This window comes from Lissotriton helveticus, chromosome 5_1 (assembly GCF_964261635.1).
Source record: "Lissotriton helveticus chromosome 5_1, aLisHel1.1, whole genome shotgun sequence".
NCBI classification, from domain to species: domain Eukaryota; kingdom Metazoa; phylum Chordata; class Amphibia; order Caudata; family Salamandridae; genus Lissotriton; species Lissotriton helveticus.
In genome coordinates, this window is record NC_136065.1 from 1,555,599,465 (window position 1) to 1,555,612,857 (window position 13,393).

General features: G+C 43.8%; 1 protein-coding gene across 1 annotated transcript in view; it reads right to left on the bottom strand.

Annotated features, from left to right (window-relative positions):
* Nucleotides 1-717: 717 nt before the first annotated feature.
* Nucleotides 718-13,393, bottom strand: part of MDM4 (MDM4 regulator of p53) — a 373,509-nt gene continuing 360,833 nt past the window's right edge. The window contains exon 11 of the mRNA XM_078644640.1: nucleotides 718-948. Within this exon, the coding sequence (XP_078500766.1) occupies nucleotides 823-948 (126 nt within the window). The 3' untranslated portion in view covers nucleotides 718-822. The remainder of the gene's footprint in view (nucleotides 949-13,393) is intronic.

The following is a 13,393-nucleotide window of genomic DNA, read 5'->3' on the forward strand; positions in this document are numbered from 1 at the left end:
GAGTGTAGTATTTTCTTTGCAAAACTCATGATACGTAGCGTAGTCTTTGTCACAGAGATGGAGGTCGGCCTTGATGAAGTAGGCTGTACCGGAGCATGTTCGTCCCCTGACAACGAATGACGTGTTGTAGTGTGGGCTGGCTAAGACTATCTCGCCTCCTGTTGGAGCACTTGCTTCGTTGGCCGCATCTGAACTCTGCCTTGGCTGTCTGCTCCATGGTGTGTGAGAGGCATTGATCCCGTTGTGTCCAAAGAGTTTTCTTGTTCTTGAAGAATGCGTAGGTGGCACACAGTTCTTTGTGCTCTGGAGACCGGCACAAATTGCACATATGTGTCGGAGTGGGCATACTTAGCTCCGAACGGAGGGCACAGTCAGAATAGTTCTTTCTTTGTCTCAATCTCCCGGAGATGCTCATTCTCGATGGGTGTTTGTTACTTGGACGATGGGAAGTCTGCCTGTGTGGAGTCAATCTTTTGGGCTTAGTTTTCTTTTCTGTAGGCAACGTGGTGTCGAATGCTGCAGAGCTCCAAAGCAAGATTCAAGAAAGCTCAGCACATACCCATTAGATTGTCATGAGTAATATAACACAATCAATAATTCTCAAAACCAAAAAACATTGTCATTCATAGTCACAACGAATAAACTCCCAAGAAAGAATTTGTTGGAGACTTCGGTTATAGAAAAAATGTCTTTTATTTTATTTTGATAGATGATGTTTCATTTGATCATATAGAAACACAATACAAAATCATAGCCGACGCGGCGCGTTTCGTCTCCACGAGACTTCTTCAAGGCTTTATTTGTGTTTTTTTATTCGTTCTCTTAATCGAATCCTACTTCAAGGAGCGCCGAGTTTAAGTCACATATTCTTGCTATTGGTAATTGTGTGCAGGACGGAACGTTCAGTACGATGTCCGAATCTGTTGAAAATCCCTGCTCGTACATCATCTATCAAAATAAAATAAAAGAAGAAAGTTTTTCATAACAGAAGTCTCCACCAAATTCTTTCTTGGGAGTTCATTCGTTGTGACTATGAATGACAATGTTTTTTGATTTTGAGAATTATTGATTGTGTTATATTACTCATGACAATCTAATATATGGGTATGTGCTGAGCTTTCTTGAATCTTGTATTTTTTTGGTTATCCAAAATTCTAAGGGAGCTAGGAAGGCCAGGTTCCCAGCTCTTGCACTACCATTGTTTGCCCATATTACCTAGAACAATTATATATACTAGTGCAGGTCTAGGGTGCCTTGACCTTTTATCTTGAGAGCTCCAAAGCAGTCCGCCCGAGCCTGATGATGGAAAAAAAACTTTGCAAACAAAAAAACTTTCTAACAAAGAAAGCGTTCGACATGCGCAATTCCTCGAGGGGAGGCGCGACTATGCTAATCATAAAACTTCTTTAAATTATTAGATAGATATATAAATATATATATATATATATTTATATAACTGAATATAACAAAGGTTACTTGGACGTTCTAGTTAGGTTCAGGTTTTAACCACACAAAAGCATAGAAATTCAGCAGTTGCAGTTATGCTTATGTTAAGAAACTAAAACCTGTGGCCTAAAGTTACCCAACGGCACGAGTTATAGCTTCTTCAGATAGGTGTAACTGCAAGTATAACTAGAACTGCTGAATTTCTATGGTTTTGTGTGGGCAAAACTTGAACCTAACAGTAAAGCCCCTGTAACCTTTGTTTTTCAGTGAATTTATAGGATTTAATGTAAAGTAATAGATCATTGGAACTGCGAGGACCCGCGTATGATCCGCGCCTCTAGGTATACAAAGTTTTATTTCTTAAGAAACTACTGAACAGATTTACACCAAATTACAACAAGCATTTACAATGCAATGGTTTCGCCTTTGGAAAAGTTAGAGTTATTGGCATTGCTCATGACATTTCTTTTTTTTTTTTTACTTATAAATAAATGGCATTGTTATTTACATTGCCAACAGCTCTCTCAGCCCACACAGCCCTCACAGCCCACACAGCTCTCACAGCCCTCACAGCCCACACAGCTATCACAGCCCACACAACTCTCACAGCCCACACAACTCTCACAGCCCACACAACTCTCACAGCCCACACAACTCACAGCCCACACAGCCCCCACAACTCTCACAGCCCCCACAACTCTCACAGCCCCCACAACTCTCACGGCCCCCACAACTCACAGCCCCCACAACTCTCACAGCCCCCACAACTCTCACAGCCCCCACAACTCTCACAGCCCACACAACTCACAGCCATACAACTCTCACAGCCCACACAACTCTCACAGCCCACACAACTCACAGCCCACACAGCTCTCACAGCCCACACAGCTCTCACAGCCCACACAGCTCTCACAGCCCACACAGCTCTCACAGCCCACACAGCCCTCACAGCTCTCACACTTAGGTTTTTAAGGCACTCCTGATGCAGCAATATTTTACCTGAAAATCCCGAAAGCATGGAGTGTGATAATTTCCGGTTATGGTGTTACCCTTCCATTAGGAGACTGCCCTGAGGGTTTTAGAGTTATTGCTGAAATTGTTATTTTTACATTTCAGCATTTGCCTTCGACACTCAGGGCTATATTACATGGACACACTTTGCCAGGTCTTACCTAGTGAAAAGTGTCCTTGAATAAGAATCAAGATTCCGCCTTTTAATTGTAGCTCTATATGTACATATTGTATTTCAATTTATTGCTCTCAATATCTTCCTGTATCTTTTTACTCGGCTGAGAGGATGTCATTATCAAACCTATGTAGAGACACAATGACTACAGCATTAGGAGTAACCTAAAAATCAAAAGAAAAGTTTGATTCGCTTTCTAAAAGTCAGTGTGTGAAACACAACAGGCCTGAAAGCACTCGTCTGTGAGGTCACTACCTCTTCCAGGCTCATCACAGGTGAGTAATGTTAAACACTGCCAACACTGCGAATGGAAGAAAATAGAAAACCCCTTCCACTCCTAAATCAAAGAACACATTCCTGAATTTCCGATTAAGGAAATTTCACCCGAAAATCAAGACAAGAGCTACACTGCTAAGGAGCACCCGCCTTTTAACTGCAGTAAAATGAGCCTCAAATATTGAGCTCTCAGGGCCATTATATTAAATGTGGCCTTACCAGGCACCTGTCAAAGATGATGAATGGATCAGTGTATTTTTGGAACCCGTCAAAGTTAGATTAATAAGAGAAAGAGTGCAGAGTGTTTGATTACCCATGCTGGCTGAGACACCACTTACATGTAAAATACAGCAGCAGTGGTTCCACGCAGGCAGTGGTTCCAGGCAGCTTTGTGTCGGTCAGAATCTAAGAACGAAGCAAGATCGTTCTTAGGAGAGTCCAAGTCCACAAGGGAGGTGGGCAAGCGCATAGAAGGGATCAGGGATGGGGTATGTGCATCTTACCAGCCTAAAAAAAAAAACTTGCCATTTTGAATCGGAGAACAGGTGAATGAGACTGACAGGATACCAGTTCTCCGGATGGAGTTTTTTTTACTATTATTATTATTTGACATTTGCATGGTGCGTGGAGTGGCACGGTCTGATATCACAGCACTATGGGTTGTTCAGGGATAACTGGCACGTTTATGAGGTGGACCATTGCAAGCTGGTGGCTCACTAGGATTGTGGGCATGTGTGAACGTCCAGTAGTGTGAGTAGTGCCACTTTACAGAACTACTTGAAAGATAAATAGCATGTTTGCTCTTGTGAAAATTATATGGTTTTGGCATTTTGCAAACACCTGAAGAGGTGGTGATACAATTCTATGACGGAGAAATGGTGCTCGCAATGGCAGTATTTGACAAGAGAAAGGCCTTCACTGTGAAAAGGGAGAGGTGGCTGCTGTCCCTCTCTCTCGAGATACCAAGCAGCTCAAAGTCTCTGTGAACACGTTGCTGCTAGAAAAAGAAAAGGCAGGCACTTCTTGGCCGAGGACGTAAAGAATAGAAGCGGAGGATTTTGATTTGAGGCAAAAACACTAGAGCAACAAGACAATGGAGCAGAGAACACCAATACTTCAACTAGGGGACATGATATCCCTTTCCAAGCAAGACATGCATCAACTGTGGGCCAGGGAACACACAACAGAATGGAAAAGAACCAACTCTATAACACGCAATGCACTAATAATGAAATAGGGACGGGACAGAAGTAAGCAGACATCCAAACAGTGCTCAACACTCGAGTGGCTGTTGGTAGGAGGATGCAAGACCAGACTGGCCTCCCCTTCCCCCCCTCCCCTAACGGACCCTGCATAGTGTCACCAGGTCACTGGCAGGATAAGGAAAAGATTTAGACTATGACAGAGAACACACTGACAACAGGAACGTGGGTGTCCGTTTCGGGGACAGAGAGAGACAAAAAACGGAGGAAAAGGGCACACAACGAGACCCTGTTACAAGCTGGGTAGGTCAGGAAATACGTAAACACCAGCTCAAGGAATAAGCACACAGTCTTGGGCTCACAAAAAGCGCCAGTAATGAGTTGGGCCAGTGAATACACTGACACGGGAAGGGGGGGGCGGGGGCGGGAACGGCACACGGACAGCGGGAATGGGGGGGCGCAGGAACGGGCACTCACCTGGACTTCTTCCGGTGGAACTTCGCAGTCAAACTTCCCAATGGTTCTCAGAAGGCCTAGCTGCTGCCTATGTAGACTTCAGCGTGGCAACTGCCACGCTCGGTGCAGGCTCCGGTCGCCCCGGTCTCGTCCTGGCTTTGCGGGGCTTCCTTCAGGCTCCCTCACTCATCCGGGAGCAGGCCGATCTTCCAGTCGGCTCCTACACTCACCGGGGGCAGGAGCAGATGCCTTGGAGCTCCGGCGACGGCTTCCTAGGAGCGGAGTCTTGCTTCGGGGGCTGGGCCAATCCCAGCGTGGCCCTGCGGCGAGCCTCCGCTGACATCAGCGCTTCCTGGGCCAATCAGGACGCGACTTCCTCGTCAAGCCCTCCGCCAAGGCCCAATCAGTGCGCGGCTTTCCCGGGTCAGCCGCCAATCAGCAGGCGGACCCTTCGGTGCAGTCTTCATGGCTTTGGAGCTGCGGCGGTGATTTCCCAGGCAAATGCAAGCCCCGGGTCGCGGCGGTGAACACAGTAGACGATCTTTGATTTAGGGGCGCTCCCAGGCAGGGAGTTCTTCGGTCACAGGAAGCGAGGGCTGGAGAGTACGATCTCGGCCCTCGGCAACTCCCCTGGCTGGCGGCAAAGATGAGCGCGGCGCTCTCGGTCAGATGAGAGAGCAGCCAGCGCGCCCCACACCACGCAGTTGAAACCACCTTTGTCTTTAGGCACACGCTGGCTCACAGATTCTCCAGGCCACGATAGCGGTAGGCACCACAGTCACTTCAAACGGCGCACGGACAGGGTGGGGGGGCAGAACGGCACAGAGGACATGAGACGCAGCAAGCACTTACCAGAGGAAGACTTCTTCCGGCGGCGGTCGGCCTCGGAATGACAAAAGCAAACACGGACGACAAAAAAAAAGAAACCCCGCCCACCGCCCGATGACTACACAGAGGGAACGCCCATGGAAAAAATCTCGGGAACGCCCCCGAATCTGGTCCGGCCTTGACGGACAGATCTCTGTTCCAATGGCTAGCCTCCATTTATGGAGCTAGCCAATGGAACAGAGGGGCGTATTCCAGAGTCCTTACTGAAATCAAGAGATTTCTCCTGGAGGCGGAGCTTACGCTCCGTGCTCCAGGCGAAACCTAAAAAGGGCTTTATGCCAGATTTGGTGCAAATCTGTTCAGCAGTTCGGGCTGAAGCCATTTCGTAAATTTGCAAGATCCTCATAGACATTGCATGCAGAAATCGCTTTAGGACTGCCCCTTTTTCTCAGTCCCTGCTTGACGAATCACCCCAAAACTTTTCATGATGAACTAGGAAAAGTAGGCCACTTTTTTGGGGGAAAATTTCATGAAGATTCGTCAAACAGCACTAAAGTTACTAGCAAAACAAAAAACGCTTGGTCTATGGGAAAAGTTGGTCCTAACTTTAACTACTTACTGGCTATCGCTATATATGTGTGTTAATATATATTTTTTTTATAAATATAGAAACACGCATACACTAAAAGGAGATGTGGCCTAGTGACTAGAGCTGCCAACCTTGGAACAAGGTAAAAAAGCTACCTTTGGTTCAACATAGTGTGGTTCTGGACGAATCACAATGCCTCTGTGCCTAAATGCCTGAAATGAAATTTGGTAATAGCCAGATTGTCACCCAACCCCGGTCCCCCTCCCAGTAATGTACAGTACTCCACTGCTTCCTATCAAGGTTTGTACTTCGGCAAAACACTAATTGTGCATGTATGCATGTTCACTTACAAATCAGACCTTCCAGAACTAGTGTCCCAGTCAGAGTAGGGGCAGCCCGTCATGTGAAAGCGATTCATCTCTCACATAACAGAAGTATGTAAAATTTTACTTCCGCTGTAACCATCTGTTTGTAGCATTTATTGATGTAGATTCACATGCTTTGCATGCTCATGCTATCTAGTGTTGGCTCAGACATGTACAACTTGTTTTCCTTCGAAGAAGTCCAATTCACAAGACATGTTGTGACCCCCCTCTTGGTCCACAACGCGCTAGCATACTGACTCCACCTCATTGTTTTCCACTCAACAGCCAAGTGTTGCAAGTGCAGCGCAGTGTTGAAACATTGTAATGTGCATAGTAGAGAGAGTAAAAAGGACATCAAAACATTTGTCATCATCACTGGCTTCCAGGAGGATAAGTGCATGTGAATCTACAGTATATGGTATGAACAGATGGTTACAGTGTAAGTAACATTATCTATTCATAGTGTGTGGGGTTGCAGATCCATATGCTCTGCATGGACTATAAAGCAGTCCCTCTCCAAGGTGGTGGATAGCGAGCAGATGAAGATGTTTGAAAGAGTATTCCTAGGACAACTTGGCTAATTAGCATACACTAGAACGTCTACTTAGAAGGTGAACATAGAATGCTTTTCAGTCATCCTGCAGATGAAAGGTAGGTGAAATATAGGCCAACACATAACATGAGCGCCCTATAAAAATTTAGAATGTGAAAGCCTGTTTCCACTACAGACTTGTTGAAAAGATAAAAGACGGGCAGCTCAATGATCTGCTTAATGTGATGAGTTGATCTGGGTGTCTGAGCTGGCCGTGATGCTGTGTGAAATGGTCCGGCCTGTTCCAGAACTTCTCATGGGGGATTGACTGACATCTCTAGGAGCATTGTAGAGCAGATCTATCTTGCCCAGGTTGGTGCCACCATAAATATCATGGATACTTGCCTCATCTTAGTCACTGTGTATGGGAGGAGAGAGGCAGAAAAGCACAAATATCCTTGATCAGTTCATGCATAGTGCACTAAACATGGTCTGTGGGTGCCAGAACCTGGAGGTGAAGTTTTGGCATGCTAAATTTTCGGAAGTGACGAACAGGTCCATGGATTGAGTCAACCACTGCTGAAAGTACTTGTGAAGGACTTTGTGTGTAGTTCCCACTTGTGGATTTGTTGGTGCATCCAACTGAGGAGCTCAATAATGTTGATCTCCACTCCAGGCAAATACTCTTGTCAACAGGTGAATGTTGTTACAGGTTACCCGGTACCAAATTTCCTGAGATGGTGCATAAAGAACTGGGGGAGTAGGTGCCCTGGTTCTGGAGCTAGTACATGGCTGTCAAGTTATCCATCTTTATTAATTTCCTTCAGTGCTAATGACAAAGCCAGCTCGTCATGGGCGTTACCTGCGCTACGCGGATGACGAGCTGGCTTTGTCATAAACAAGCCATTTTTAAAATTTCAGCCCACAGCGGGAAAACGCGGTAGCGCGGTAGGGGTTAAGACTGTTATATCCCAAATGAGTTTGAAAAAAGCATTGAGGGCAGTTCACTTTCACCTCCCCACCCCGCATCGGCTCAGGAAGTCACACAACCACATTTCTCCTCATCCTTCAGCACAGGAAGTGACATCACTGACTTTCCACCAAAATCGTCCTTAAAAGAAGCCAATCAAGAGGACACTGTCGTTTTTCTTTAGTTTCTTCTGTTGAGCTTGCTCACACACCCTATGCCCTAAATACATCAAATCAAGTTTTATGCTGTAAATAAACCAATTTTTAAAACTAGAGCTTGCTGAACACGGATTGCTTTTTTGTGTAAATTGTATCAACTGCAGTAATTTTGCTGTTATATATCCATTATTTTGCTGTGAATGAACTCTGTGTTGGCCATTATGAGCTAATTTAAGTTAACTACCCAGGTTCACAGACATTTGAGTTGCTGTTGTATGTAAATCATATATCTTGAGCGGTTATACCCTCAAGTGTGTTTTTATCATACGACCAGAGTTCCGGTTGTAATTAATTTTTCTGTTTAAAGGCCCAGTGGATGGCCTCGAACTTCTTACAGTGCAACGTTTCCAAAACGGAGGTGATGCTCTTTGGGGAAGCTAAACGCCTGTGGACTCCTGACTGGTGGCCGCAAGATCTGGGCCCAGTCCCTGAACCTAAACAGTGCGTGAAAAATCTTGGAGTAAAACTGGATCAGGGGCTTTCCTTGAAACAACATGGAAACCAAGTGGTTGGCTCCTGTTTCCAGATCATTGGGCTTCGCCGAAAAGTGTTCCCCCTGCTCCCTGATACCACTAGAAAAACCTTGGTACAGGCGCTTGTGCTGAGCAGGCTTGATTACTGTAATGGATTGCTGTTAGCTGCCAACGAGGGGGTCATCTCCAGATTGCAGGTTGTGCAAAACACTGCTGCACGCCTTGTCCTCAATGCCCCTGCACGTACTCCATCTAAACCCCTGTTAATTAAGCTTCACTGGCTTTCAGTGAGACAGAGGGTATTGTTTAAGACATGTTGTGTCATCCATAAGTGCCTCACAGGGAAAGGCCCCGAATATCTGACAAAAAAATTCAATGCATATGCTCCCTCCCGATCTCTTAGATCGGGAGATCAAGAACTCCTATGTGTTCCTAGGATTAAGAAGGCTAGGCAAGGGGGTAGGGCCCTGTCTGTGGCTGGCCCAAAGCTGTGGAACAGTCTCCCCAGAGAGATCAGACAGTGTAGGGAACATCTTCCTTTTAGGAAGAAACTAAAAACTTTCCTTTTTCAATACTAGTTTATTCGACAAAGGGAAATAATGCTACACTGTAGGACCTGCTCTGTTCAAAGATGACGCCAGGGGCGCGGAGATACTCCTTCGGGAGTAGATTCCCAGCGAGGTACAAGTCTGTAATAAATAAATAAATAAATAAAACTAACATGACCAATAGAGAAGTCCCTCTAGACACAGGTGAGTATATTGCCAAAGTAATTAGCAGGCCCTCGCTCTTTCCTTCCACCACACCATCATGAATTAATCCCGGACTACAACGGATAAAGTAGAAAAGGCTAAGAACAAACAGGTAAGTACAGAACTATATGCGGGGATGCTGACTCAATACTGGAAAGAGGATCTAATTCCAATTGGCCTTCGGGTCTGCAACATTCCGGGATTCTTCCTGGAGGACAAGAAGTTCAGGTGTAGCTTTAGTCATATTGCCATGACGTTTTCCAGACACTGTATGGTGTTAGGTATAGAGACGGCTTTGGAACAAAGTAAGGAGGAACTGAAGGAAATTCCTTATAGATGCAACTCTTAGGTGTTAACAAACTGAACAAGGTGAAAGCTGCCTTAGACAGGTTAACCAAGACAATTGCTGAATTCAACACAATATACTTTTTTTTTTTTTAAAGGCAGAAACTGTAACCAAGGCAATAAACAAACCTATCCAAAGAGAAGGCATATCCCTACTTGGAGGATGACCATCATCCACGGACACAGTTCCTAAATGAGTCTCGGACTTGAGGAAGATAGAAAAATCTAAGAATAGTAACCTTCTCTAAATCTTCAGTGGGCTTGGATGACTCAGATCTACTAAAAGGCCTTATCACTAGTTCAGGACATCAAGGACAACATTTTTTTGGGATCAGGTCAGAGAGGAGAAACAATGGAACCATCATCCAGGAGACACCCAGACACGTCGGAAATTCTACAGGAGGGGACCAGAGTCACCTTGAACTTGGTCTTCAACATTGGTCCAGACAACAGGAGTATTCTGACAATGCCTATATTTAATTAAACATGTCATCTAATTTGGTTTCCCTCCTAAGTATGAGACTATCCTTTCTCATAACAAAAGGACAGATTGTTGTCAAGTTACAGATCGAAGTGCATATTTTTCAGTAAAATACAACTTCAATACTTTATTCTAAATGATGAACAGGGTAATTCACCCTCCCTCTGCAACCAACTTGCAGCCCTCCTCTTTATTCTCCCCAAATTTATTAATGCCTCCTGAACTACTAACCCTTGAGAAACTGGTATTTAGTGAACTAGATTGACTGAATAACAGTAGGGCCTTCACCACTTATAATATCACCATGGCCGAACACAAGGCTCTTAATGACCTGATTAACAATAATCCAATTAGGATAAAATCAGCAAACAATGCTGGTGGCATTCTGGTACAGAATAGAGTCCTGGAAATTCAAAGACTGAATTAAACAATACAAACCACTACAGAAAACTCGGAATTAACTCTTTGTCTGACATTAAAGAAAAGATACTTAGGGTAAACACCCTCAGCAAAGACTACACCTGAACTTTCACACTATGCTGAGGGTTTTTTGCACATTATTAAAGCAGATGTGTTCCACAAAATTGGATGGCTGAATGAACTTAGAAAAATGCTGGGTGATCTTGGTCTTCGCATGTTATGGAAAAACCCAGAGGTAGCTTCATTCCTACAAAGAAAGTCCTTAAAGAAATCTATTGGGAAAAGGTGGCCGCTCGAAATTGGAGCGATACTAGTACAGAGACTATGGCTGGAAGATTCCTAGAAGCAAAGCCCAATCCCAGCCTACAACTCTATTGGGACGCTATAACTAGCCCGAGGGATAGGAAGTTGTTCTTCCAAACCAGAGCGGGTGCCCTTCCCCTAAGATCTCTGACAGGCATGTGGGGTGGTCCATCAATTAGCAATTGCCCCTCTTGTGGAGCACATAATAAAACAATTGGCCATTATTTATTTGCTTGTACGAGCTATGCAGAGCCAAGACGCATCTGCTTACCCCAATGTGCAGTAATTTAGGTACGACTAGTAGTGTGGTAGCTCTAAGAATTATACGCACTAGCACTTTACTGCCTATAGTAATAGCCACCGCCAAATATCTTGGTTGGTCATGGACTATTAGACAAAAGTTTTTAGGCAGTTGATTGTTTCTTTTAAGTTAGCTATCTCTTTAACTTTGTAAATTATGTATGGCAAGAGTGTCTGCATTTTATTTGTAAATTTTTATCTCGCAATGAAATTGATGTATTTTATCTGTTTTAAGTCCTACTTTTAACACAAATGTTTTTTTAATAGTTTTATTGAAGATTGTATATGCTTTTATGAGTTAACCTCGAATAAAGCAAATTGACTTGGATTCCTTACACAATATGAAGTTGAGTTCTTGAATAAGATATATCCTACAACCCCAGTTCTTTACACACTGCCCCAAGTACATAAAAACTGCACTTAACACCCCCTGGGAGACCAATACTCCCTGGTTCAATTCTTGAGCTACTGGGAGAATATGTTAACATGTTCAATAAGGATTTTGTAGCCAGGATTAAAACTTAAGTGAGGGACAGCAGGTTCATGACTAATCTATTTGAGTGAAATGGACCTACTGGTCACTCTAGATATAGAGCCCCTGTATACTAATATAGCTCAGGATTAGAGTTTGAAAGTTATCTGCCAGACTCTTGGTAAAGGTCTCTCTACCAGACAAGTACCCACCAAATTTGTCGATTTGCTTACCATTGCACTCATATCAAACTATTATAACAATGCTGTGGGTGTACTATGGAAGCCACTTTTGCACTGAACGTGAAGAATCTATATGTAGGTCATTTTGAACAGAATTTTGAGCTCACAGAAAACCCATACAATACTGCAATAAGATGCTGGAAGAGGTATATATTCTGAATCATAAAAATGGCGATTGACTATTGAGAGACTAAGATTATTGTTGGAATATCTGAATAACCAGAAAAAATTTGACATTAACTTACAGTAATAACCAGAATAATATACCCTCCTGTGATCTTTTGATTAAACATGATGATAATAAAATTATTACATCCTTGTACAGAAAACCCACGGAGAAACACTTTTCTCTAATAAAATAGCTTTCACCAACGTGCTTTGACAGACGGGGTATCGTTTGGTCAGTTCCTCAGAGTCCGTCATTTTACCCACAGGAATGATTACTTTAGAGAAGCCCGCATACTGTCCACCAAATTACTGGAGAGAGGTTATCCTAGGCGTGCTGTCCGAAATGCCATGAAGAGAGCCTGGCATAGTCCTAGAGAGGAACTCTTACAACCAAAGACCAAACAATCATCAGACCAACTGCTGAGTGTGAACACTTTCTGCACCAATCCCAACAAAATTGTCAGAATACTGAAAAAAACACGAGCACATTTTGCAACAGATTGATGCCCCTTTTTTTAAACTTCCACTTTTTGCTTAGAAAAGGGGCAAAATATGAAAGACCATAAAGTACAAGCCAGTGACAGATTCAGCAAACCAAGCAATAGCATCATATATAGTTGGGGCATGGATCCAGTCAAAGGTCATTTCAAATGACTTCACTCTCAACACCAAGTATTTCACACATGCCACCGTACACATTGAGTTAAGGGCTCACACTAACTGCTGTTCAAATAATGTGGTGTATTGCTTTTAGTTTCCGTGTGAGCTAATCTATGTGGGGGCAAACGCCACAACAACTGAAAGTGAGAATTAGCTAACACAGAAGTAGCATCAGATGTCAACTACAGAATGTCCCAGTAGTGACACTTCGAGCATGACCACACTATAGAAGATATTAAATAGAAGGCGATTGAGAAAGACGCTCTCTCCAAATATCTGGAGTGCAAATGGATAGACAAATGCAACTCGATTCCTGATGGATTTAATACAACAGAGTGGCGTGTCTTCATATCCTTAACAGATCACCAATGGACTTCGGTAAAGCATGGTATTTGGTTAAGCCTTAAATTACTGAATTGTACTGTATCCATTATGTCGTTACACGCAGGTAATGGGGTACGGACCATTGTATCTTATGCGTATCAAGGGACATACACTTGTCCATTTTAATCTTATTTTTATCTTAGGGAATTGAGCGCAATTGTTTTCTAGACCTCATACAAGTTGTGTTATACGGGCCGATTCTCTCTGGACATTCACATGAACATTTAGCTCCTATTTTGGCCTTTAGTATAGGACACCTGGTAATGTAGGTACTGTCCCCTCAAACACTCTTGGAAGGCTGTCACTTGTAATGTAAGCGTCTATA